Consider the following 26131-nt stretch of genomic DNA (forward strand, 5'->3'; position numbering starts at 1 on the left):
TATCATAACAAAAACCAAATTGGCTTCTGACTTCTTTTCTGCAACAACACTAAATATCAGAGACTACTGTCAGATCATTGTTTCTCAGTGGTGGCTCATGTCTGTAATCCCAGCACTCTGAGAGGCTGAAATGGGAGGATCCCTTGAGCTCAGGAGTTTGAGAGCAGCCTGAGTAAGAGCAAGTCCCCATCTCTACTAAAAATAGAAAAAAATAGCTAGGGGTAGTGTCACATGCCTGTAGTCTCAGCTACTCAGGAGGCTGAAGCAAGAGGATCCCTTGAACCCAGGAGTTTGAGGTTGCTGTGAACCAACATAAGTAAGACTCGGTCTCTACAAAAAAAAAAAAAAAAAAAAGTTAATTCAATACACAGAAATCAATTGGATGTATTGTATATACTAGCAATAAAAAATTAAAAATTGAAATATAAAAATACCATTTATAATAGTTCCCAAAAGGTAAAATAAGTTTAATTGGCACATAGTATATCTGTCTCTGTCTGCACATATTTCTAAAGATATTTTAATACATGCAGAATTGTATCCTGAAAACTAAAAAGCTAGAATTCCTATACATTGCTGGTGAGAATGAAAAATGGTATAAGCACTCTGGAAAGCAGTTTTGCAGAGGAGGGGGGCTTATGAGTTTCTTAAAATTTCAAAATATCAAGGGGGTACAAATGTTTTGGTTCCATGGATAGCTATTACAATGTTTAGTTGGGGGCTGTTACTGTGCCCATCACCTGAATAGTGTTCACTGTACCTGTTAGGTAAGTTTTTGCCCTTCCCTTCCTCTGCCCTCAGTTCTTCTTGTGTGTGTGTGTGTGTGTGTGCGTGAGAGAGAGAGAGAGAGAAAGCTCTTTATTGGGGGCTACAGTGAGGAGGAGCAAGGCTATCTTTCCCTATCTGCTCCCACCCCTCTCCTGTTAGGTAGATTTTTTACCCTTCCCTTCCTCTTCCCTCCTCAGTTCTTTTTTTTTGTGTGTGTGAGAGAGAGAGAAAGCTCTTTACTGAGGGGTACAGCGATGAGGAACAAGGCCATCTCTCCCTACCTGCTCCAAACCTCCTCTTAGGCCCTGGGTGAGGGGCTCTCCCCTCCACTGGACCACCGTCTTCTCCCCACTTCTTGATTTCTAGCGACTTCTCTCTGTGCCCATCAATTAGTTCTAATTTATTAGAGAGTAATGTGGTGTTTGGTTTTCCATTACTGAGAAACATTACTTAGGACAGTGGTCTCCAGTTCCATCCAAATTGCTCCAAAAGACGTTAATTCATTTCTTTTTATGACTGAGTAGTATTCCATGGTATATATATACACACCACATTTTGTTAATCCACTTATGAACTTAGGTTGATTCCACATCTTTGTGAATTGTGCTGCAATAAAAATTGGGTGAAGGTGTCTTTTTGATAAAAATGACTTTCTTTCCTTTGGGTAGATACCCAGTCATGAGATTGCTGAATTGAATGGGAGGTCTACTTTTAGTTCTTTGGGGGAATCTCCATACTGTTTTCTGTAGAGGTTGTACTAATTTGCAGTTCCACCAACAGTATATAAGCATTCCTTTCTCTCTGTATCCATGCTAGCATCTGTTGTTTTTTGACTTTTTATTAATAGCCATTCTGACAGGGGCAAGGTGATGTCTCATTGTGGTTTTAATTTTCATTCTCTGATGGTTAGTGATGTTGAACATTTTTTCATGTTTGTTGGACATTTGTCTATATCTTTTTGAAAAGCTTCTGTTCATCTCTTTTGCCCACTTTATAATGGAGTTGGTTTTTTCTTGCTGATTTATTTTGAATTCTTTGTGGATTCAGAGTATTAGTTCTTTATCAGATGTATAGTTTGCTAACATTTTTCCCATATTCTGTAGATTGTCTGTTTGCTCTATTGATTCATTTTCTTTTTGCTGTGCAGAAGTTTTTTAATTTAATCAAGACCCATTTATTTTTGTTGTTGCTTTTGAGGCTCTTAATGAGGTCTTAGTCATAAATTCTTTGCCTAGGCTGATGTGTAGAAGAGTGTGTCCTACATTTTCTTCTAGAATTTTTATACCTTACATTTAAGTCTTTTATCCATCTTGAATTAATTTTTGTAAGTGGTGGTCTCTCTCCATTGAGGTCCTGTTTCATTCTTCTACATGTAGCTAACCAATTTTCCCAGCACCATTTATTAAATAGAGCTTCGTTTCCCCAGTGTATGTTGTTGTTTGCTTTGTCAAAGATCAGTTAGTTGTAGGTTATAATTTCTATATGTTAGAAAATGGTTCTTCTTTTAAGACCCTTGATTTGCTTCTTGGCAGAGTATTTTAGTATATGGATTTTATTATAAGACACTTTACTCCTATATGCTTTAAAGTTGCTTTAAAAAGCATACAGATATACAGTGTCTGTGGTGTGAATGGCACTTTCCAGGGCGTTGCAGTGTACATAAGCTTACAGAGACCCGGAAGAATGTAAAGTTGCCTTCCCGAAAATTCTGTGCCTGTCAAGTTACCAGGCATGGATGGGGATGTTCACATATGCAAAGGCTTGAAAAATAGGGTACTTCCTCAGAAAACCATTCAGAGATGCACTCTGTCTAAGCAAAAAATTAATGCAAATCAATCACTCAGATATGTGAAAACGATAAAAGAAAAGGACTGGTGGTAAACAGTGAAGCTAATTGAATATATAAAGAAGTATAGATGAAATATAATATAGCTCATACGTGTATAATTACAAGTGAACATTAACAGTCAAAACCTATTCTCAAAAATAAATGTACTTAACAAAATGGTATATGAAGAATCGGGATCCGTAACCTCAGATTAATTTAAAACAGTTTAAGGTCACAATAATTTAAACTTCTTCTAATGGAAGAACAAATCAATGGAGTCTACACTAGACTAGAGTTGACTAGAAAGCTCTGAAAGCAAATCTAGACTATATATGTAAAGATGCTAAGATAGAACAAAGAACTATAAATCCATAGTAAAGAATACTGGGAATATTGATTCAATATTTAAAAATTATGTTAAGGAAATTCTTTCTTTGGGATGCTGCCCTTTTTCAGCCCTCTTCTCTCTTTCCTCTCTCCTCCCCCTCTCCTTCTAAAATATAAAATATACTTATGCTTTTATATCCTAAAAAAAGTAAAAATTATTTTTTTCAGATTCCCTTGCCATGTCATATGTTAAAATAAATTACAGATTGATAAAGATTTATGGAAAGAAATTACATAAGACACATAATTGCAGATGAATATTAACCATGCTCAGGCTAAGTACTTTGAGCCCAAAAGTAGATCACAAAGGCCTATATCTCAACTGTGCAATAATTAGTTATATTTAGTAACAACAAAATCCTAAATAGTTCAATGATCACAATTTGGGGAATATATTTCAAACAAAATTTAGCAGTAAACTCTTATCCATGAATCACTAAGAAAAATGTTAAGCCTACTACACTCGTTTCACTTACAAGTTGATACAAGAAAACTTCTCTGATCTCATTGAATTCCACAGATTTTTAATAATGATCATATTTCATTTTGGCAACAGTGGTATAGTGGGTATTTTCATACACTACTGAGGAGGACTATGAAATATATTTTTGGCTATCAGTTTGACAGTATGTATTAGAAGCCTTTAACATTCATACCCTTTGAACCAATTATATCACTCAACAGAATTTAGAGAAATAAAGATGCAGATGTCAAAGTGTGTACATTGATAGACTAGTTAAATAAACATTCATTAAAAATGGTGGTTTTAAAAGTTATTTAATGAAGGCGGCGCCTGTGGCTCAGTGGGTAGGGTGCTGGCCCCATATGCCAAGGGTGGTGGGTTCAAACCCAGCCCCGGCCAAACTGCAACAAAAAAAATAGCCAGGCGTTCTGGTGGGCACCTGTAGTCCCAGCTACTCGGGAGGCTGAGGCCAGAGAATCACCTAAGCCCAGGAGTTGGAAGTTGCTGTGAACTGTGTTACGCCATGACACTCTACCCAGGGTGATAAAGTGAGAGTCTGTCCCCCCCAAAAAACCAAAATGTTAAAAGTTATTTAATGACAGGACAAAATGTTGCTTATATAATACCCAGTGAAATAAAAGCAACATACGACAAGATATAGAATATTATTATTCCAATTTGAGAAAAATTTACTGGAAAAAATATACCAAAATATTAGGGTTATATGAATATCTTTAATGTCTTTTATTTTTTTGAGATAGAGTCTCACTTTGTCACCCTTGGTAGAGTGCCCTGGCGTCAGAGCTCACAGCAACCTCTAACTCTTGGGATCAAATGATCCTCTTGCCTCAGCCTCCTGAGTAGCTGGGACTACCGGCACCCACCACAACACCTGGCTATTTTTAGAGATGGGGTCTCACTTTTGCTCAGGCTGGTCTTGAACTCCTGAGCTCAGGCAATCCCACACCACCTCCCCACCCCCACCGCTGCCTTGGCCTCCCAGAGTGCTAGGATTATAGGCATGAGCCACTGCATGACCTTATAATGTATTTTTATATATTTTTTATATATTCTGTAGTGAGTTTGTATTTTATAAGCAGTTTGATTACAAGTGAAATGTTAAGTTCTTTCCAGCATCTTCTACTCTTCATTGAGTATGTTTTCTACTAAACAGTGAATTGCTTTTATGTAGAAAACTTCATCTGTTTGGCTTAATTCTGTAAAATACATAAATCATACATGTCGGGAGTGGGTAGTGAGGAAAGTGAATTTCCATGGTATTGTTCAAAGGACAAAATTTAAAATAGGCATTTTATTTTATTTGACCCCCTTTAGCTCTCTTTTATACAGTAAATTCAATTTATGAGATGCCAGGAAAAAGAAAACTAATGCATTTCTTCAAGATGGTATAAGTGTGCTAGTTATAAATTTAAATTTGTAGCATGTCAGTGGACGGTTTTGAACTAAGATCTCTTATAAAATTAGTCTGACCAAGTTTAGACATTTAGGATGAAAAGAAACGTATGTGGGACTCTTTCCGTTAGAGTGGAACATAGGATGGAACACTACCTGGAACAGTGTTCCCTTGGGATGTGAACAGCTGTACTCTATTCCTGGAGGTACATCATGCTACCCCTTTCTTTGTGCTGTGAGCAAAGCAAGAGAAGGTTCCTAATAGGGTTTGTCCTTTCAGTTATGCTGTAGGTAGGATGGCAGCTAGAGCCATTTGAAAAGCAGTAAGGTAAGAAAATGATGTCAATGTATTATGAGAGGGGGTTGTAGAAGAATCACCGTTGTATTACCTAGGCTAATATCCTAGCTGATGAGCTCCCATATCACTTAGAATTGACATTTATTCCCTCTCAATAATAAAGCAGTTACAACATCAGAAAGTACTTGGACGACTGAGTTTAAGTTAGAATATCACTAATGTACAAATGAGTTGTATACTAAAAGTTGTCTATATCCTACAATTCTATCAATTCCTCCACTAAAAACAAAAATGTAATGCCCTTAAGAAGTATCTTTTTCCTCAGTCATTTATAGCACTTTCAAATAATTCTTTTTCCTATAACATATATGAAAGCTGGTATTTTCTTTTATCAATGGATGGATGAGAAACAGAAAGAGTTTTGATGTACAGACATGATTTGGACTCAGAGTTTGTCTTTCAGCATGATGATTTAAAATGGTCTTTTTCTTTTCTCCCTCCCACTTGCTCCCTTTCTTCTTCCCCTTTGCTTTGGAAAAGGACTTAGGAGAAAAGCTTATACTTTTAATAAGTTAATGATTTGCACCCTGTTGGTTATTGTCTGGTATTTTGTCCAATTTTAAAGGCTTTGTTTTATTTGATCTGAAAGTGTACCCACTTAGAGTAAAAAAAAAAAAAAAAAAAGCAGGCCTGAGTCATTTAGAAGGCTTTTATCGGATATGTTAGCTTTAAAGAACTTATATTAATTATTTTACCAAAAGCCTTTTTATTCCTTTTATAGACCAGAATTAGACACGAGTTCTTTAGTTTAGTGGTACTTATCTCTTAGCATTTCCATTTCCTTGCCAGCCTTTATTTTCTTCTTCCTCAACCAAAAAGGAAAAAAGAAAAAGGAGATTTTCATATTTTAGTTTAAAGCAAGATTCTGCCCACAAACTGCTTTTGTTTAGAAGATTAAAAATAAGGGTGGGGGAAGGTGCTGATGGAATGTTTATTGCACTTTGGGTTTGCAGTGACCATCAATAGGGAAAAGCTAGTGAACACTACATATATTTCCTAGGAACAGGTAAGTGAAGGGAGGTGATTTGGAAGAGGTGTTCCACTGTGAGCAGTGATTAAGTATTATAGAGGCCCTTTCTTGGTCTTAGAAGCCCAATTAAAATGTGTGTCTGGGTTTCAAAGGACAGTGCAGATGGCAGTCCATGCCACTCATCTGGGTGCTTTTGAGTTAGCCTCAAGACATTGACAATTCTGATGTATGGTTCATACATACTCTATCACCATCTCCGTTCTTTGCCTCCCAACCCTCTCCATCTTCTCCTTTTCCTTCCTTGATGATTATCTGCAAGATGGTAAGAAAGAGAATTTTGTTTGTTTGTTTGTTTGTTTTTGAGACAGAGCCTCAAGCTGTCCCCCTGGGTAGAGGGCTGTGGCATTACAGCTCACAGCAACCTCCAACTCCTGGGCTCAAGCGAGTCTCCTGCCTCCGCCTCCCAAGTAGCTGGGACCACAGGCTCCCGCCACAACGCCCGGCTATTTTTTGGTTGCAGCCGTCATTGTTGTTTGGTGGGTCCGGGCTGGGGATTCAAACCCGCCACCTTAGGTGTACGTGGCTGGCGCCTTAGCCGGTTGAGCTATAGGCGCCGAGCCAAGAAAGAGAATTTTGGAACCAAGAAATGAGAGGCTTGGAACTGGAGGAAGATCTATTTTTTTTTTTTTTACTCTTTGGGTTCTTGCTACTCTGTCCCAGAATATACCCCCAGGCAGTTGGAATCACCAGTCAGAAAAACACTGGAGAATGACTTTACTTCTGTTTCTTTTCCTTTGCAGGAAACGCATGAAATTGTGGCAATCAAGAAATTCAAGGACAGCGAAGGTATATATATATATTTTTTTCTTCTGTATTAAGTTTTTGTAAATAGAATATAGAAGAGATGGGATCTAGATGGTTAGACTCTGTTTCTTCCTGAGATTTTAAAGTCACATTATGAGAAAGTGAATATATCTTATTACTTACCATGCTTTGCTCTGAAACATTCAGTTCTTTCCATATGACTCTTTTCAAATCTCATGATATTAGAAAATTCGTCTTGTATTTTAAGGTACAATCAACATTGGAAATCTTGCTCCAAAGGCTGGATAGAAAGCCTATTATCTATGCTGTTTCTATATTAAAATGAAAGAACTGATTTGAGGTAAATACTTTTGTGTGTTCACACTAACAACAAGTACTATGGTATTATGTTAGAGATTTCGTTGTTTTTAGGTGGCTTGCTTGAGCTCAGGAGTTCGAGACCAGCCTGAGCCAGAGCAAGACCCCACCTCTAAAAATAGCCAGGTATTGGTGGTGGGCACAGCTAGTCAGGAGGCTGAGGCAGGAGGATTTCTTGAGCCCACAAGTTTGAGATTGCTGTGAGCTATGATAACCACAACTCTGTCTTTAAAAAAAAAAAAAGAAGAAAGAAGGAAAAAAAGTATCTTGTGCAGTCAAGAAAGTAGGATGTTTGTTTATTTTAGAGACAGGATCTCGCTCTTGCTCAGACTGGTCTCGAACTCCTGAGCTCAGGCAATCCACCCGCCTTGGTCTCCCAGGGTGCTAGCATTACGGTCATGAGCCACCACACCCAGCAAAAAAAGTTTAAAATGAAGCATTTTAGTAGTTTGTTAATCATTAAATCTAGACTGGGCCATCCAAAGATAGCCAAAATAGAGAAACTGATCACAAAACTATATGTGGCCTTTAAGGAGCTCTAGGCAGCACTTTTTCTAAACCTTTTTGGACAGAGGTCCACGGTACAAATATATATATTCTAACCCAATGTCCACCCATGTATTGTACTATATGTAACTGAAGGAAAGGTGTTATAAACTATGATATGCATGTGAGGGTCTCCACTTTCCTTTCTCTCCTATTCACATAAATTTATATAAATGCTTATTGTGGCGTCAAATAAATTGATTTCCCCACTAATGAGTCACAGCCTGCCATTTGAAAAACAGTGATGTAGGGGGAAGAGGCACCAATATAGCATCAACCTTCATATATAATCCGAAGTATGCAACTAACAGTCATCATGTCCCTTCTTCAGGACACATTTACTCAGTACTGTCAGACCCAGGTTTGATATTTATGAACAGTTTCATCACTTTCACCTCAGAGATTTAGCAAACATTAAATAACAAAAAAGGGCTTGCTCATGCAAAAGTCCCAAGATAAATTCGGTATAGTTGATGTAATCCATCTCTGATGTGCTGGGTATGTGGAACACATGCAGATCAGCTGGGAACTTTAGCAGCCATTGTGTGGGCAGCCTTAAAGGGAAGGCAAAAGAGAAATGCTTTTCACTTTTGGGATTGGGGGGAGGCACTTGCTTCAAATGTTGTGCTTGTGCTCTGACAGGAAGCAGTAGCCCTGGGCCAACCCACTGTGAGACCATTGGAAATGAGCTCTTTGAGCACTTGACTTTGGGCTAACAACAGGCTTCAACAGACAAATGGTGATCTCCTAAAAAGGGTGATTGCAACAGATGATCAAAGCTAATCTTTGCCTGCTTGCTGTGCATTCATCTTGCAGGGCACACTGACAAGCATCAGTTTCCACCAAAAATAATAATTGTCATCAATTTTTTTTAAAGGAGTACAATCTAGGCCATATATGCCACTGCTTTTTTTCTTTTTAACTAAATACTGTATTCTTCACAATCTTCATCCTGTGCACACCGATTCTTACTTTCAATTATATGGTATATTTTTACTTATGATACTTTCCAAGTGGCAGGCAATAATGTATTCTTTGAAATTCATTGAACACTGAGCCAAGTAAGATAAGAACCATGAAGATAACTCGGGTGTGGATACTTTCAAGAATTTTAGGACCTATTAGTAAAATGAAGACCTGTAAATAATGATAAAACTATAGCAAACAGTCAGTGCCTGAATGGAGATGGGGAATTTGGATAATTTTGAGGCACAAGAGGTTGTTTCTGACTGTGGCATCTTGGAGTACATGAAGAGTCTAAACATAAGAATATTTGATTTTCCCTTATTTCATTGAGCTGACAAAACATTAATCTGTTCTTACCTCCTCTTTGCCAAACCACTATCATGCACTATCCCTCCAGGCGTGTAGCCTTATCACCTACGCTTACTTCTAGAGGGACACTTCCAAAGCGTTTCTGTGATTGAATCTGAAGACATACCCAATTACTCATAAACTCTTTAGTTCCAGTCCTGTTATAGGCCTACTTTCTTACTGGTTGCAGCTCTCCCTGGGAGATCAGTACTTCATTTTCGGGCTTTACCCTTTCTTCCTGCCAGAGTAGTGTCTTACTTAACAGAAAGAAATATATATGTGTGATGAGCAACTCTTTTGGAGTGTGAACTATACACAGTCACTTATGGGTGAGGACATCCATTTAATTCTCATTCAGTTTATTATCTGAAATGTCAGCCAATTATAATAAAGTATCATGATAATATTGTCTTTATTATCATGTAGTTCTCATCAATCCCATGTAGTCCTCAATTTATGAAGAGGATACATCCTGATAAACCCATTGTATGTTGGAAATAGTGTTAAGTTGAAAATGTATTTAATGTTCCTAACCTGCTGAATGTCATAGCTTAGCCTAGACTACATTAAATGTGCCTAGAACACTTATATTAGACTACACTTGAGCAAACTCATCTAATACAAAGCCTGTTTTATAGTAAAGTGTTGAATATCTTACATAATTTATTGCATATTGTACTGAAATTAAAAAACAGAATGGTCGTATGGGCACTCAAAATATGGTTTCTACGGAACATATATAGCTTTGACACCATTGTAAAGTTGAGAAATCATAAGTCGAACCGTTGTAAGTCAGGGACCATCTGTATTCTCTCACTGATGATATTAAGGGATATTTTGTGAGAGAATATATTATCTTATGGTAGCTTTAAAAGATTATGCTAATGTCCTACTTTCTTGTTAAATTCCTATGCATTCACAAATTTATATAAAATATTTTTGATACTATATTTTAAGGTAGACACTATTAGTTCAAGAGGTCCCTGTTATGCCAGAATAATAGATCTCTATTAAAATGGAAACCAAAACTTCATTGTAAATGAAAGATTATTATGGGACTTTAAGTCAGTAAAATGAAGCTAAAATTATGAATATATGTTCATAGTTAATACAACTTAACTTCTTGTAGCAACTGTTGTGCTATGTCTTAGAGAAAAGAATCAAGTGTTAATCTTTTTTGGGAGGAGGAGCAATTTTTACAACAAAATTATAGGCTAGGCTAATGAATAACTTACACAATAAAAAAAGGGTCATATAAAAATGTACAAAAGGCTGGCTCAGGCCCGTAGCTCAGCGGTTGGGGCGCCAGCCACATACACTGGGGCTGGCGGGCTCAAACTGGCCCAGATCTGCTAAACAACAGTGACGACGACAACAAAAAAAAGCCGGGCGTTGTGTCGGGCACCTGTAGTCCCAGCTACTTGGGAGGCTGAGGCAAGAGAATCGCTTAAGCCCAAGAGTTTGAGGTTGCTGTGAGCTGTGACGCCATGACACTCTACCAATGTAGTAAGACTCTATCTCCAAAAAAAAAAAAAAAATATATATATATATATACACACACACACACAAGGCTTTATCAGCTTTCTCTTCATTGTTTTAATATTCCTGTCCTTCTGGATTTGTCTTTTTCGGGATTTTATTCTCCAGTGTTAGCCAGTATGATCAGATTATTTATCAGTATCTTTTCCTATGATTCTCCCTGAAAGATTTTGACACCCTGAGTGGGGATAAAAGACTCTTACAAAAGAGAAGAATGTTTGAGTGACAAATTTTTATCTGACATCACTTCATTAGTTAATTTTTTCTATTTAGATGACATCTGCTTTTTTTTTTTTAAGGCAAGAGTGAAACAGTTTATTGAGGAAGAGAAAGATAGGTTTATTACAGAATAAGAAAGCTTACAAAGCAGGATACATTCACCGTAGACAGCGAACAGGCCTCCATTGCCAGGCCAGGTAGGCAAAGAGGCCACTTTTACTCCTTGACACTTCTTCATAAATTTAAAGTCTCAGATAATGAATTCTTAACAGTACCCTAAACAATGATATTATAAGTTTGTCTGTTAATGTAAGTTCCCTCCAAGAAACTTAAACTTGGAAACACCTAAGTAACTAGACGTCTCCATGGAATTAGTTCTGTCTATCACTTGGATTTTTCTGAGAAGAAGAGAAAAAATGACCACAGACCATAAAGATACCACAGATTATTTAGTTAAAAGGCCCCTTTTCAGACAATGTGTAATTATAAATTTAGCCTAATTCTCCTACCCTTACTATAACTCCCACCTTATATGATGAGATGTGATGTTCAGGTGATAATCTTCTATCATTATTGAATTATTCTCCTATACACATCCAAGTGTCTGCTGTCCTCAATTTATTAAATAATCCAAGGACACTGCTTTAGCCTGCATAGCTTTCGATCCACAGGAATTTAAAATATTATCTGTCCAACTTGTACTTTAAGAGAACCTGTTGTCCAGAGTGTTTTTGACATACATGTGGATCTTCCTTTTGCTTCTTTGGACTTTTCTATCTTTCCTTCAATGTAAAGATGATGGAGTGAAGAGGGATCTTCCCTATTTGTTTACTGGGCTTCCATACATGGTACTAGGGCCAGCTCCAGGGAGCTGTGCAGCAGTCCATGTTTAAGATGGAATATAGCTTGTGTCTCTGAGTTTATAGCAAAATTGTTTGCATTTTATATTCTGCTGCTACTTATGTTCTCTATAAACACTTTTCTCTTGGAATGGACATTCTTAATTATAAGAAAATGATCATTTAGTCTATCCTCTAATTCATTTTATTCTTACTTTTACCCGTACACTAGAAAGCTCTATACTGTTCACTAATTCACATGTACTCTGGTCTCCTATTTTATGTAATGGTACAAAACAAAAGTTCATAAGCTTGAGTTCTTAAACTTAGGAGCCTGATTTCTCTGTAAGATAGGTCTTGAAACAATATTTCCAACCCTTGATTGAAGAATTTGATTAACTGAACTCGAGTATTCTGACTCATCATGATTTCACCATACTTCATTTTCAAGTCCAAAAATGGAGTGATTTAATAAATTTCCACAGTGCTTCTATCTGTCCTTCATCTCAAAAGATTAGAGGGTCCTCATCTTTTTTGGTATAAGAGCAGCACCAGCATTTGAATTGCCCTGCTGTTGATATTCCTTCTTCAAACAGGGCAACCAGTCTCAAACATGGTACCCCCATGGTTTTGAACAAGGGTGGGTTGACTTTTTTCAGCATATCCGTTTAAAGGTCCATTTTGGGGGGCCTCTTGGCTATACAATAATGTCAGGTTTGTGATTTCATAAAGTAGGTTACAGCTATTCCTGGATTTCTTTCCCAAGCCCACAGTTCTTTAAAAATAGTTACAATAGAGTTTCTGTTCATCTTTAGATTTTTCTTTTTATCACTTATCTTTGAATTTCTTTTGCTCCTGTGATCTTTCTTCTTAAAAATTGTTCTTTTACTTTAGTGTGTCTCTCCCTTGATTTTTTAGATGTGCTAACTTGCCTTACTGGTAAGCTTTAGAAATAGGACAGTTTTTTGGTTTGTTTTTACTTGACATCCTTTTTCTATCCTGCCATTTAGTCCTCACTCAGTGGGATTTATAAATATCTGCACATAACTTTGTCAGCGTTATTCCTGCATTCAGCTAAACCCCCTCAGTGGTAACTGGTGGCAAGCCCAGTCAGCGTGCACGTATGGTTTCTACAGATAAAGAGGTATGTCTGGAAGAATCATCCAGTGTCACCCCAGCCCCAACTTTCAGGTGATGAACCCAAGGCCCAAAGTTGCATAGGTTGTGCATGATGAACTGCAACTAAAATGCAGACCCAGAATCTTCCCTGGGTTTTCTTCTGCTCATACTGTGCTGCTTTGCCACTCAGTAAACAGTAGCAAAGTCTAGGGCTGAACCTAGGCGCTGGAACTCTCCAAAGCTTACTATTATACCAGGCCACTGCCCTTGTGTTCTGCTCAGGCTATGAGGTAGAATGTGACCCTCAGTTCGCTCACTCTGAGAAAGTTGTCCATTCTAGATGTGGTTTCTTCATTTGTGAACTAGAGGAGCCAGCCTAGGTAAAGAATCCACAAGAATCATTTCAACTAAAAGGCAGTGATTTCTGTGCTCGTTTCACTCATTTCACCCCACTGAAGTGCTTTTGCTACTTTCTGAACCTCTGAGGAGAGAAGCTTCTGTAAATGGACTGTGCATTCCTTTTCCTCTTCATCTGATAGTTTAGGGCCACAATTTTCATCATAAAGTGCAGGGCAGGCCAAGAACCTTAAAAGTACTTAGGAAAATAAAATTATAGGATGTACCATGTAATGAAGAGTGCACATTCCACATGCACTTAGGGAGTTAATGTTGCTTCCTGCCTCTTTCCATTCATTACATTCTTAGTACTCAAGTGCTTGTCTCAATCTTGAATACCTATGACTGGCATAAAGTAGAGAAGCCTTTATTTCCTTAAAAAACACAATCTTCTCAAATGAAATTGTTTTGGTAGTATATTGTAGGTGATTTTCTTTCTTTCTCTCTCACTCTAGCTCTCTCTCTCTCTCTCTCTTGTGTGCTCTCTCTCTCTCTCTTTCTTTCTTTCTTTCTTATACTTCTTTCTTTCTTTTGACAGAGCCTCAAGCTGTCACCTTGGGTAGAGTTATTGACCTCCAACTCTTGGGCTCAAGTGATTCTCTTGCCTCAGCCTCCCAAGTAGCTGGGACTACAAGGACTTTCCACAATGCCTGGCTGTTTTTTGGTTGTAGTTGTCATTGTTTGGTAGGCCCGGGCTGGATTCGAACCCGCCAGCTCTGGGGTATGTGGCTGGTGCTTTAGCTGCTTGAGCTACAGGCACCGAGCCTAGGTGATTTTCTATGCTGCTTTTTGAAGATTCGTTCATCTTCTCTCTATAACCATTGTTAAATGGAGTCGATAGAGATTTGAATAATGTATAAGAACGAAGTACCAAAATTCCACCAAGTTTCAGCTTATAATCAATATGATTTTAATGAAAAGAAATAATAGATTGTTAGATTTGGAAACGGCCATAGGATTTGGGGGAGTTGGGACATTTATTTCTTTATATTACTGATGAAAAGTTAAGTGGATTGCCCAAAGTTACACTGTTAGTCAGATAAAAGGCTGAATCCCAAACCTGGGTCTTCCTATTCCTATTCCAGTGTTCCTTCTACTGAAGCTGTTCTGATTCAGCCATTCTAAGGTTGTTTCTGTTAGCAAAGTGAAACTGCTGCTAGTTGGTAATAAGACAATGTGCCCTTTTATTCAGTTGCTTTTCAGATACCAAGAATTCACCAAGCATTTGATTGGGGAAGATGCACCAGCTGTATTTATTTAGTGACTTTGTTGAAACATTTATTGGTACCCAACTCCAGCATAGCGTATGGATGCTTTTAATGATTTTCTTTGTTTGTATGTGTGTTCTTGACCCTGAGTACTGTCGGTTTTCTAGTTCCTCCCTTTTTCATAGTCATACACTATAGAAGACAACCAGAGACAGCAATGAATAAGGGGAAATAAATGCAGTTTGTCTTACTGCCTGATAAACAGCTCTTTCAAAGTTCCAGGGAGAGAAGATTGACAGCACTGTACTGAGAACTGAGGGGGCAAAATGCTTATTGCTTGTCAGCCCTTTTCTGTTTCCCCCCATGTCTGAAGTGAGGAAGAACTAGCCATATATGAGCAGCCATTGCCTCCTGGCCCAGTTGATGCATCTATAGAGGAAGAGTTTGTTGAGCACTGTTTCATTCCAGGTGCAGTCCTAGGTGCTTAGGTGTATATTGTTGAACAGCAGAACTTAGTCCTGTCCTCCTTGAGCTCTGAGTTTGGCAGGGGTGGCTGCACAGATGGTAAACCAGTAAGCAAACAAATATATCAAGAAAAGTGTTCAGAAGTTTTGTGAAAGGAATGTCCAGAGTACTGTGATAAGGTGTAATGGAGACAGGGGCCCCCTTGCTTTGTGGTCTGGGAGAGACTTTTAAAGAGAGATAGTCAAAGTAAAACCTGTAAAAGCTTGGATAGCATACTGAGCATCCCAAGCAAGGAAATAAGTGCAAAGGCTGTAAGTTTGAAGAACCAAGTTGGGGACTATTTTGGGAACTGAAAGACTAAAGGGAAGGCAGAGGTGAGGGGCATGAGATGAGGATGGAAAGGCAAGTGGTGACAAGATCATGAGTAATCAGTGTATTTATCTCCTCTTGGATTAGTTCCTTATAGATTATTTGTTTCTTATCAGGAGTCTCTTAGAGATGGATGGATTTTAGTTGGGTGACCCCCAACCTCCAAAGTAACTCAGAGGGAGTATCAGAGAGGCAGGCTTCCAGTCCAGCTTCTTTAGGAAACTGGTGGTGCTTCCTCTGCTTCAGCACCTAGGGCTGCCACAGCATTCTCATAGTCCTGGAATACCACTTCTCTAGCTCAGCCCCAGCTTGTAGAACAGCTGGACCTTTGTCCTCTCACAGTCCTCTAAGCCATTTGGGGAAGTCCTCTGACTGCATCTCACTTATTCCCTCACTGCCAGGTGGTATCCACTGTCGCACTCTTTTCCCCTGACGTGAGCCTTGTGACTACCTACTTCTCAGTTGACCTCCCTAGTGTGGGCTGGGCTGGTTCTCTGTGTACCACTGTAGGCCTTTCCCATTGCTGATTGTTGTCTTCTGATAGGCAGTATCTCTCTCTGTCCTTTCCTAATCTGTGTCCCAGCATTCTCCAATAGCTTTCTGGCTGAAGTAGGAGAATATTTCACGTACATAACCAGTTCACAAAGGAGTATTGCCTTTATGCTCCTGGTTTGTTAGAGGTATTCTGGTGCTACAAACCCTCAGCTTTTATTATACTTTTTTTTTTTTTGAGACAGAGTCTCACTATGTCACCCTCAGTAGAGTACTGTGGCGTCACAGCTCAGAGCAACCTCAAACTCCTGGGCTCAAGCGATTCTTTTGCCTCAGCCTCCAAGTAGCTGGGACTACTAGTGCCCACCACAATGCCTGGATATTTTTTTTTTGTAGTTGTCATTGTTGTTTAGCACGCCCAGGCCAAGTTCAAGCCCACAAGTCCTGGTGTGTGTGGCTGGTGCCCTATCCACTGAGCTACAGGTGCCAAGCCTATATTCTTTTCTTTAAACACATTTGAAAGGGAATTGGGAGAGGAGACTAGGATTGAAAATAATCTAAAGAAGTACTTCTAGTTGATGGAAGTATTTCAGATTGCATGTGAAAACCCCACACTGTACCCTAGAAGTGCATTAATGTACATAGTTACCGTTCAATAAAAAAAAAAAAAAAAAAAAAAAAAGAAGTACTTCTGAGCCCTGCATCTAAAATCTTCCCTCAGCCCTCTTGTGTACCTCATATAGAGAGCATTTCTTCGTAGAATGTGTATTAGTCTTCCTTGCCCCTATCTCTAAACTCCATTTTCTTCTTCAAATTTGAAGACGTCCTTTAGCTGGGATTCTGGCCCTCACCCAAAACCTTGAGGTCAAATGTTTAGGATTGAAAAAGCAGAAAATAAAGTTCATACTGGTCAAGTGTTTTAGGATAGATGACTTTTGGGTTTTAGAATAGGAATATGGCATATAGTGCCTCCTAATCAAGTAGTATGTCTATAGCATGCCATATGAATGTTCACATTGGATGAGATAAATAATGTAAGTGGTCTCATGTCAGTTCAGGTTTTGCCTCTAAGTGAATTTGCCATAAACTTAGAAAAAGCTTGCAGTTTTTAGACTGTTGGGGGGGGGTTGAAATTGTAGATCAGGGATTATAAATCTGTATCCCGGTACATTCATATAAAAACATGGTAGTGAGAATTTCCCAGCTAAGTCTAAAGTTATCATAAAAGCTCATTTAAAATGAAATTATCTTCCCCACTCCCCTGCCAATTAATCCATTAGAGTTAATGTGACTTCTGTCCTTTCCATGACTGTGGAGGTTAGCCTGAGTGAAGTTGATGGTATGGAAGCTAGTATATTGGTTCAGCATAAGTTCTCCATACCAGAACAGCTACACCATCTGGGATGGACAGATGGACATGCCACAGGAGGACAGCAGGAACCTAAAACAGCTGCTGTTCAGAGAGACGATCAGGCACTCTTAGAATTCACTGCAGCTTGGCTGTGAGCTGCATTGTGGATGCCTGGCGCATGACCTCTGCTCACTGAGGTGACTCACATGCAGCCTGAGGAATAAAATGCTCTTATAAGCCAAAGCTTCAGGCCCACCTTAACAGTGTCAGCTGCTGCAGATGCTGGCTGCATAGAGCTTCCTCTGCACACCAGGATGGTTGATTCCTTACTGCCCTTTTGAACTCCTTCCGCAGTACAGGATGTTAGAGTTAAAATGACAATGGATTCATTTGTTGTATCTGCAAGTCTGTGTTTTTACACATACAGTTTCCAATAAAGGGAGTATGAGAAAACACAAGCGGAAAATCAAGTTCGTGCGGGTCAAGTAAACCTTTTCTTGTTTATTTTTCTCATTTTTAGTCTTTTCAGCAAGAAAATGTTATTTAATATTTCATTCTACTTATTCAGAAGTATTCAAAGTGGAAGGTAAAATTGGGACATCTTCAGTGTTCTTGGATTTCTTTGAACAGTAGTTTCAAAGTTTTAATTTTACTCTCTTCACCATTGATTACATTTTAGAAAATGAAGAAGTCAAAGAAACGACTTTACGAGAGCTTAAAATGCTTCGGACTCTCAAGCAAGAAAACATCGTGGAGCTGAAGGAAGCCTTTCGTAGGAGAGGGAAATTATACTTGGTGTTTGAGTATGTCGAAAAAGTAAGTCATTAAATTGTCAATGTGCCAATTTGCCTGATTTTCTTGAGGACTTTCTCTGACATTATGGAAGAAAGTATCATTATATAGTATGATTTGTCAATGTACTCATAATCTGAGGACTTTAAAAATGAAGATGTTATTAATCATTTGAAGTCCTGAAGTAGGCTGGGAGTGGTGGTTCATGTCTGTGATCCCAGCACACTGGGAGGCTGAGGCAGGAGGATTGCTTGAGCTCAGGAGGAGTTCCAGAGCAACCTGAGCAAGAACGAGACCCCATCTCTACTAAAAGTAGAAAAACTAGCCAGGTGTCATGGCAGGCACCTGTAGTCTCAGCTATTCAGGAGGCTGAGGCAAGAGAATCTCTTGAGCCCAAGAGTTTGAGATTGCTGTGAGCTATGACACCACAGTACTCTACTCAGGGCTGCAGAGTGAGACTCGGTCTCCAAAAAAAAAAGTCCTGAAATATATTTAAGGATTTTATATAATTTAACTGTACAGAGATCCTGTTAAGTTTGCATGGTATACTAAGTTGGCTTCTAAAGTCTTAGCCTCTATGTTCAACAAGTAATATTTACTTCTGAGTTTGGTTTTTTTGGGGGAGGGCGAGAGAGTCTCACTTTGTCACCCTGGATAGAGTGTCATGGCGTCATAGCTCACAGCAACTCTTGGGCTCAAGCAATCCTCTTGCCTCAGCCTCCTGAGTAGCTGAGACTACAGGTGCCTGCCGTGACACCTGGCTAGTTTTTTTATTTTTACTAGAGATGGGCTCTTGTTCTTGCTCGTGTGGCTCTGGAAGTCCTCCTGAGCTCAAGCAATCCTCCTGCCTCGGCCTTCCATAGTGCTAGGATCATAGGCGTGAGCCACTGCACCCTCAACAAGTGGTTTTTAGATTTATTTTAATTAAACCTAAACAAGGCTTCTGTGGAGAGCTGGTGAATTGCCAGCGGTTCTGTAGGAGATAAAGGGATGTGTGAGGTCACTAGCTCTGGGTGGTGAATGAGCAGGCTGGGGAGCAGCCCCTCATGAATGGCCAGTGCTCTGGCTTTGTTTGCAGGAAGGAGATGCCCAGGAGGCCTAAGGTGAGGCCTTACATGAAACCACACACAAGTAAGGAACTGAGAAGCTGGGAGAATCGAAGAAAAGCCTACATCATTGGAGTTGTCAGCACATTTGCCTTAGCACTTTTAAAAAAATGGTCAACTTGTCAGTGACAATTTTAATGACATGACCTAAAGGCAAGTGTATGCTACAGTAATCAATAATGCCTGCCTAGGAATTTGTTAAATAATAAATGACCTACAGCAGTTGATTAAGAACTTAAATAAGTACCTTAACAATAGGAGAAGAGACTGGAGCCAGGCAAACCTTGTAGCAGTTTCCTTGATAGTAAATAGGTGGCACCTGTTGATTTCCTGGGCTGTTAATCTAAAGATGACTGAGATGAGAGGTTTATGCTTGCTGTAGGTCCATGCCTGTGATACCATAAATGGTAGAGTATCACCATTGTCATTACCAAATGGAAAGCAGTGTTGTCAAGCTGACTGATCAATGACAAGGCCTCAGATTGATTCAGCTTTTACCAGTTTCTTTTCAAAATAAAAAAAAAATACATACATAGCGATTTCATTATTTGTAAAATTTGAAAAATACTAGAAGGTTCTCTGTAGTTTTAAACCACTGCTTTTATGTTTCTTTTCCAAAATCTGTTTTAAGTTTCTTTTCCTGTGTCAATTTAGGTATTCTTAAGGTATCTCTTCTACCAACACAAAACTAAAAGTGGATTTTTTTTAAAGAATGGCTATACTAGGATCTCAGAGAAAGTCAGATACTCTTCATTTTTTAGTTGTCACAAATAATCATGCAGTTCTATTTCAGTTTACCCTTTTGATTTCTGTTCTCTTGGTGATCATTCATGATTAATACAATTTAGTACACTTCTGTGTATCTGTTTCCTCACTGGGAGAGGAAATTTGGGGTTTTCTGCTGCTAAATGGCAGAGGTGCCACCAGAATTCCAGTATTCTGATCCCCAGGCCTGGGATTCTTTTCCTGGTCCTGTGGTTCTTAGGTGGAAGGTGACCACTACACCTGCCCATCAGTGGCAGTGCCTAACAGTTGACAGTGTGTCAGGAGGGCAAGGAGAAAGATGCTGTAGGGTAGGGGATAATAGGTAACAGAGAGCCAGGATTATAATAACTTAAACGAAATAGAAGTTTATTTCTCCCTCATGTACAAATACAAAGGTAGACAATACAAGACTAGTGTGGTTCCCTTGCTCCATAGTGTAGGGGCGCAGGCTGCTCCACCACCTCTGAGATGTGGCCTTTGTCCTCAACATCTGGGTGGAGCTCTAGCTGTCACATCCCATTGGCCAGGTTGTAGTTGGCATGGCCACACTAGCTGCAAGGCAGATGGGAAGTGTACTCTTTGTTTTGGGCAGCTAGGCCTCCACTCAAAAATCATACTCCTATGAAGTAAGGGAAGAATAGGTATTGGGGGACAATATCCCTGCCTCTGAGGAATTTAGAGTGGAATATGAAATAAAAGAGAGAATTCGTTTTCTACATTACAAAGTCTTCCTTTGCCTCCTGTGAATTTGGCGCCTCCTGTGTATTTGTTTTTTTTTGTTTTTTTTTTTTTTTTTGAGACAGAGCCTCAAGCTGTCCCCCTGGGTAGAGTGCTGTGGCATTACAGCTCACAGCAACCTCCAACTCCTGGGCTCAAGCGAGTCTCCTGCCTCCTCCTCCCAAGTAGCTGGGACCACAGGCGCCCGCCACAATGCCCGGCTATTTTTTTTTTTTTGGTTGCAGCCATCATTGTTGTTTGGCGGGTCCGGGCTGGGGATTCGAACCCGCCACCTTAGGTGTACGTGGCTGGCGCCTTAGCCGGGTGAGCTATAGGCGCTGAGCCCTGTGTATTTGTTAATTGAAATAGTATTCAAATAGAGAATTATAAAAAATGATTCATACATACTTTAAACCTTTTATTTTCTCTGGAAACAAATACTGTATATATTCCTTTACCATTCAGTGGTAGGGTCAAGGCCTTTTGCATATTGGTCTCCTGATTGCAATTCTGGTTAGTCTTTTTTTCATCGTATATGTAATGCATCTTTAAAGTGAAGCAAAAGCTGAAAAACACTTGCAAAGGAATCTCAATGGAGGATCATTTGCTATTACAACCAGCACCCATCCCTTGCCAGTATTTTATAGTTACCGCACTCACATTTGATTAGGTGGCAGTGTGTTTAGTGGCTTTCTTTTATCAAGTCTTTCCTATGTATTTGACTTATTTTCTTATAAATAGCAACTCTAAATTTACAAAAAAAAAATTTTAGTGGTTTATATGATAATTATATTAAAATAACAAATTTATCTGTTATAAATGAGAAGAGTAAACACAACTGATTCTCTATGGGTATACAACTCAACTGGTGGAAAGAACATTGTGAGGCTCTATTTGAGCAGTGTTTTTCTAACTTTTTGATCTTAGGACTCCTTTAGGGTCTGAAAATTATTAGGAACTTTAAGAGGTTTTTATTTATGTGGGTTTTGTTCATTAATGTTTCTTATTAGAAGTCAAAACCGAGCAATCAAAAAATATTCATTGATTCATTTTTAAATAACACACCTATTACATGTTAACATAAATAAGTTTGTTAGTCATTCTTGCAAGTTTTTCAAGTAAAAAATGATGTTCTTGGCAGGGTGTGGTGGCTCACACCTGTAATTGGAGTACTCTGGGAGACTGAGGAGGTGAGAGGATCCCTTGAGCTCAGAAGTTCAGGGCCAGCCCGAGCTGTCTAGGGTAGGGGGGAGGTATTCCACAAAAAAAACCCCAGCCAGTTCAGCTTGCATTGCAGTCATCAAAGTGCTTTTCCTCAAGACAACCATCGTGCAGATGGTACATGTGCAGCAGAAGGGCTTTATGTACATACCTCATTTTATCATGTAGATTTCTTTCTGCATATACACTTTTTTAAAATTTTCATAATATTGGGGGGAGTTATGTAGATAAATTCTTGATAAGACATATACTCAAAAATCAAAGTTTAGTAAAAGTATTTTTTTTACTGCTTTATCAAGGACATTCTTAATCTAAAACTGTACTTTTTTTCTTTTTTAACTGCAAGAGTTAATTGGATTAAAGAACCCAATGCCTGGATTCACTCTAAGATGCCAGCTGTTTACTCATGGTTGGTTTGTACCATCTGTGTGAATGCCAACACAGTGAGAAAGGCAGACACCTGAGTGTTGTTACGAGTATAGTTTTGACTTCAAGGGCCCTCTGCAAGGTCTGAAACCGCAGAGATCTGCAGGTCAACTTTGAGAACTGATGTCCTAGATGGCTGCCTATAAACAATAAGCTATGATAATACTGTGAGCCTTATGTGTCATGAGTACAGAGGGAACAGACAAAATGTTTGGTTAATCTGGAAATTCAGCGGAGACTGGCTAAGTAGAGTTTCTACTAAACAAAAAATTTTGCATCAGTTCAGCACCCGTAGCACAGTGGTTACTGCGCCAGCCACATACACCGAGGTTGGTGGGTTTAAACCCAGCCTGGGCCAGCTGAAACAACAATGACATCTGCAAAAAAAAATAGCCAGGCATTGTGGTGGGTGCCTGTAGTCCCAGCTACTTGGGAGGCTGAGGCAAGAGAATCGCTTAAGCACAAGAGTTGGAGGTCGCTGTGAGCTGTGATGTTACAGCACTCTACCAAGGGCGACATAGTGAGACTCTGTCTCAAAAAAAAAAATTTTTTTTTTTTTGCATGAATTCTAGTTAGAATGGTCTCTGACTCCAAACTAAAGATTTTGATTCTCGAATTATTTGAGGTCTGTGAGTTCTTATTTCAACAGTATTTTTTAGCCTGTTTTAATTTTTGTTCTAAATTTATCAATCATATCTAAGAGACTTTTTTCTTTTTTTTTTCTTTTAAGCATATTGCCCAGATCTTCCAGAAATATTTTCAAGGCTTGATTTTATTATAAAATTCTACTGAAGATACACAGTGTTCTATGTTAAAATAACTTTCCCCCCTTTATACATTATAGTGTCATGTCTCTACTTTGTATTGTTTCTTCTTTAAAATTATTCTAAAATAATGCCTGAAAAGCTTTAAGGGGAGTGAACTCGCACAGGGTTATTTTATGGAGCATCGCTGGGGAGTAGTAAACATGGAATTTCTCATAAAAGAAAGGTTTGATTTAATGCAGTATCCTGATGCAGCATGAAGAAAGCTGTAGATAAAAAGCAAAGCAATAAAAAAATTACATGCTGTGTATTGAATTATCCAGGATTTAAAAAAAATTGTTAATACATAATTTATGGAGCTACCTAATTTTTGAAATTAATGGCTCTAATTTTTAGAATATGCTTGAATTGCTGGAAGAAATGCCAAATGGAGTTCCACCTGAAAAAGTAAAAAGCTACATCTATCAATTAATCAAAGCGATACACTGGTGTCATAAGAACGATATTGTCCATAGAGGTGAGTATGAGATTTTAGAAATGGAAAATATTTTTTAAAAATCAATAAAGTTAACAAAATACTTCACACATTACTATCTTAAGGATATTTCCATAAGCACTGACATTTCCATTTAAATTTAATATTTTGAAAGTACAGGAGAAGTATGAGAAGTTGTTTGCTCTCCAAATCTTATTTTGTATCACTGAAAGGATGAATCACAAAGATATTTCGATTTTATGATGAGACCTCTGTGTTTGTGTAACCAGATCCACTCTCAGCGGTAGAAATGCCAAGCGATACAAGAAAGCTCAACAAATGTGAACTTTGAAGCTTACTTTGAGGTGGGGGGACCATTTATTTGGTCCTGTAGGTAGACCAAGTAATGTGAGACAACCCAGAGTTCAGCTTTAGAGGTGGTCCCTAAGTCACAGACCCCCACTGGCACTCACCTCTCATTCTCTCTTACACCAGCAGTCTCTAGTGTATAGCTTCACTTCCTAATTTTCTCCACCTGTTAGTGAAAAGTGCTCATCATTTGTGGGGTGCGGGCATGATAAACTTTGCATAAAGGCCATAATTATATGTCCAGAAACTGCTTTATTTTGTCTTTTGCTGCCTCGAAATCGGTGGCTTATAATAATAAGGAAACTACTTGCTCAGCATCATCTTTGACTCTCCACCATTTATCTTCTGATAATCTCTCTTGCATTGCAGAGTTTCACAGTAGTGGGGTACAAATTAGCAGAATGATGATGCTAAGAGATGTTTATCAGAAAATATTGGCAATATTCACTTCTGGTCTTTGAATTATCAGATAAATGAATGCTGCATTTTCATTTACCTATACAAACGCACAAAGATGTCACTTTAAAAATAGTATCATTTTTAAGAATAGCCTAAAGGTCATAGAGAATGCCAACTTCTATTATTTCTAGAGACAGTTCATATTTCTCTTGCATTTGACTCTCACAGCAATTACCATATCAAGGTTATTAGATAGGTCTCCATGTCAGCTGGCCATCCAGTGTCTAGGTTAATGTTTCTAATTACAGTCTGTATAATAGTTTGAGGGTATTAATGAGGAGCTGAATTAGCTACATTTCCATCATGATACTGTGATTTGGTTAAGTGTATTATTAGTATTTTATGAGGTAAAAATAGTTTCTTGAAATGTGTTACAAATTAGTGAAATCTACAGATTTCTGCCTTTCTCCATTTGCACCTCCACCATATGACATAGATGATGGGTACTATACTCCAAAAATAGAATTGTGAGATGCCTTCCAAAAGGAAAAATTCAGTTGCATTTTCTGTGCATTTCTACTCCCACCACATCTTCAGAAGATCCATGGAAAAAATTAGACATCTTAGCTTGACTCCTCCAGTATAGTTCTAGCTTTAGACATTGATAATCATGGACCACGCAGAAAAGCTAGAGATGTAAATATGGAAATTATATAGAAAACCAAAACAAGAAGCATGTCTTGTATTTTTTCCCTCCAGTAAATATAATGCTAGCTACTTACTCTTATATGTGTTTTTTAAGGTATCTTGTGGTTATAAATAATTTATATTCTATCTCCAAAAAATTGTTATTAGTATTTATGAAGTAGAAATAGTTTCTTGAAATACATTTGCCTAGATTTAATCATTCTTGAATTTCTTTCTGAGACTAAATTAATCCTTTTATGATTGAAAGAGAAAAAAAATGTTTTTGAAATTATGGCCTGCATGTTTCTCAAAAAGAAATTAATTGAAACTTTTATGTACCAGCATCAAATGTGTTACTCTTGCTTTTAATTGCCACAATTTTCTGTTCAAGTTACTCTAGATATTTATAATTAGATGCTGTTATAGTGATCTAACAGAATCAATCAACAGAATATAGAACATTTTTACTAATTGTTTTTTAATCCTGATACTCCAGATATAAAACCAGAAAATCTCTTAATCAGCCACAACGATGTTCTGAAACTATGTGACTTTGGTAAGTTAATTAATACATAGGTAGCTTGTAAATGGATATTAAAAGTAATCTTTATGTTTTGACATAAATTACCAGAGGAACATTATATTGGGTCATATATTGAAAAATTGATTGCTAGAGGAGTACTACTTTCTCTTTGCACAGTATCATCTACTATTTTTAAAAATTTATCATATGATATTTGTTTAAGAAGAGTTAATGCAAAACAAATACATGCATATGCATATATTCATAATCCCAGTACCTAATGACACACACAAAAAAGAATTTTCTGAAAACTATCACTATGGCCTTTTGGTTTGAGTAGTATAAAAAAAGTATTTTAAACATTGATAGAAATTGTTCTAGATTTAATCATAAACACTGAAAATATGCCTGTATAAATATACACATGTGTTATGTACATGCAATAGTTACATATCTGTAAGGTCAAAAGACTTTTTAGAACACTTATTTACTTCCTCTAAATGTTCACTGAATAAGATTAGTAATTGGTGTATTTCAGCTCTTGATTAAATGTATAGGAAACTTTTTGAGTTGTACTCTATCCTAATAGACAATTGTTGTCTCCCTTACAGATTAACGCTGTATTAAGCGTTGTTAAGGAGTTAAATGAAAATAATTCAGA

General features: G+C 38.1%; 1 protein-coding gene across 1 annotated transcript in view; it reads left to right on the top strand.

Annotated features, from left to right (window-relative positions):
- Window positions 1–26131, top strand: part of CDKL5 (cyclin dependent kinase like 5) — a 198420-nt gene that overhangs the window by 118604 nt on the left and 53685 nt on the right. Inside the window, exons 5-8 of the mRNA XM_003791877.3 lie at window positions 6988–7033; window positions 17906–18042; window positions 23414–23534; window positions 25444–25503. Of these exons, the coding sequence (XP_003791925.1) occupies window positions 6988–7033; window positions 17906–18042; window positions 23414–23534; window positions 25444–25503 (364 nt within the window). The remainder of the gene's footprint in view (window positions 1–6987; window positions 7034–17905; window positions 18043–23413; window positions 23535–25443; window positions 25504–26131) is intronic.

This window comes from Otolemur garnettii, unplaced genomic scaffold (assembly GCF_000181295.1).
Source record: "Otolemur garnettii isolate 467f Iridium unplaced genomic scaffold, OtoGar3 scaffold00051, whole genome shotgun sequence".
Taxonomy (NCBI): Eukaryota; Metazoa; Chordata; class Mammalia; order Primates; family Galagidae; genus Otolemur; species Otolemur garnettii.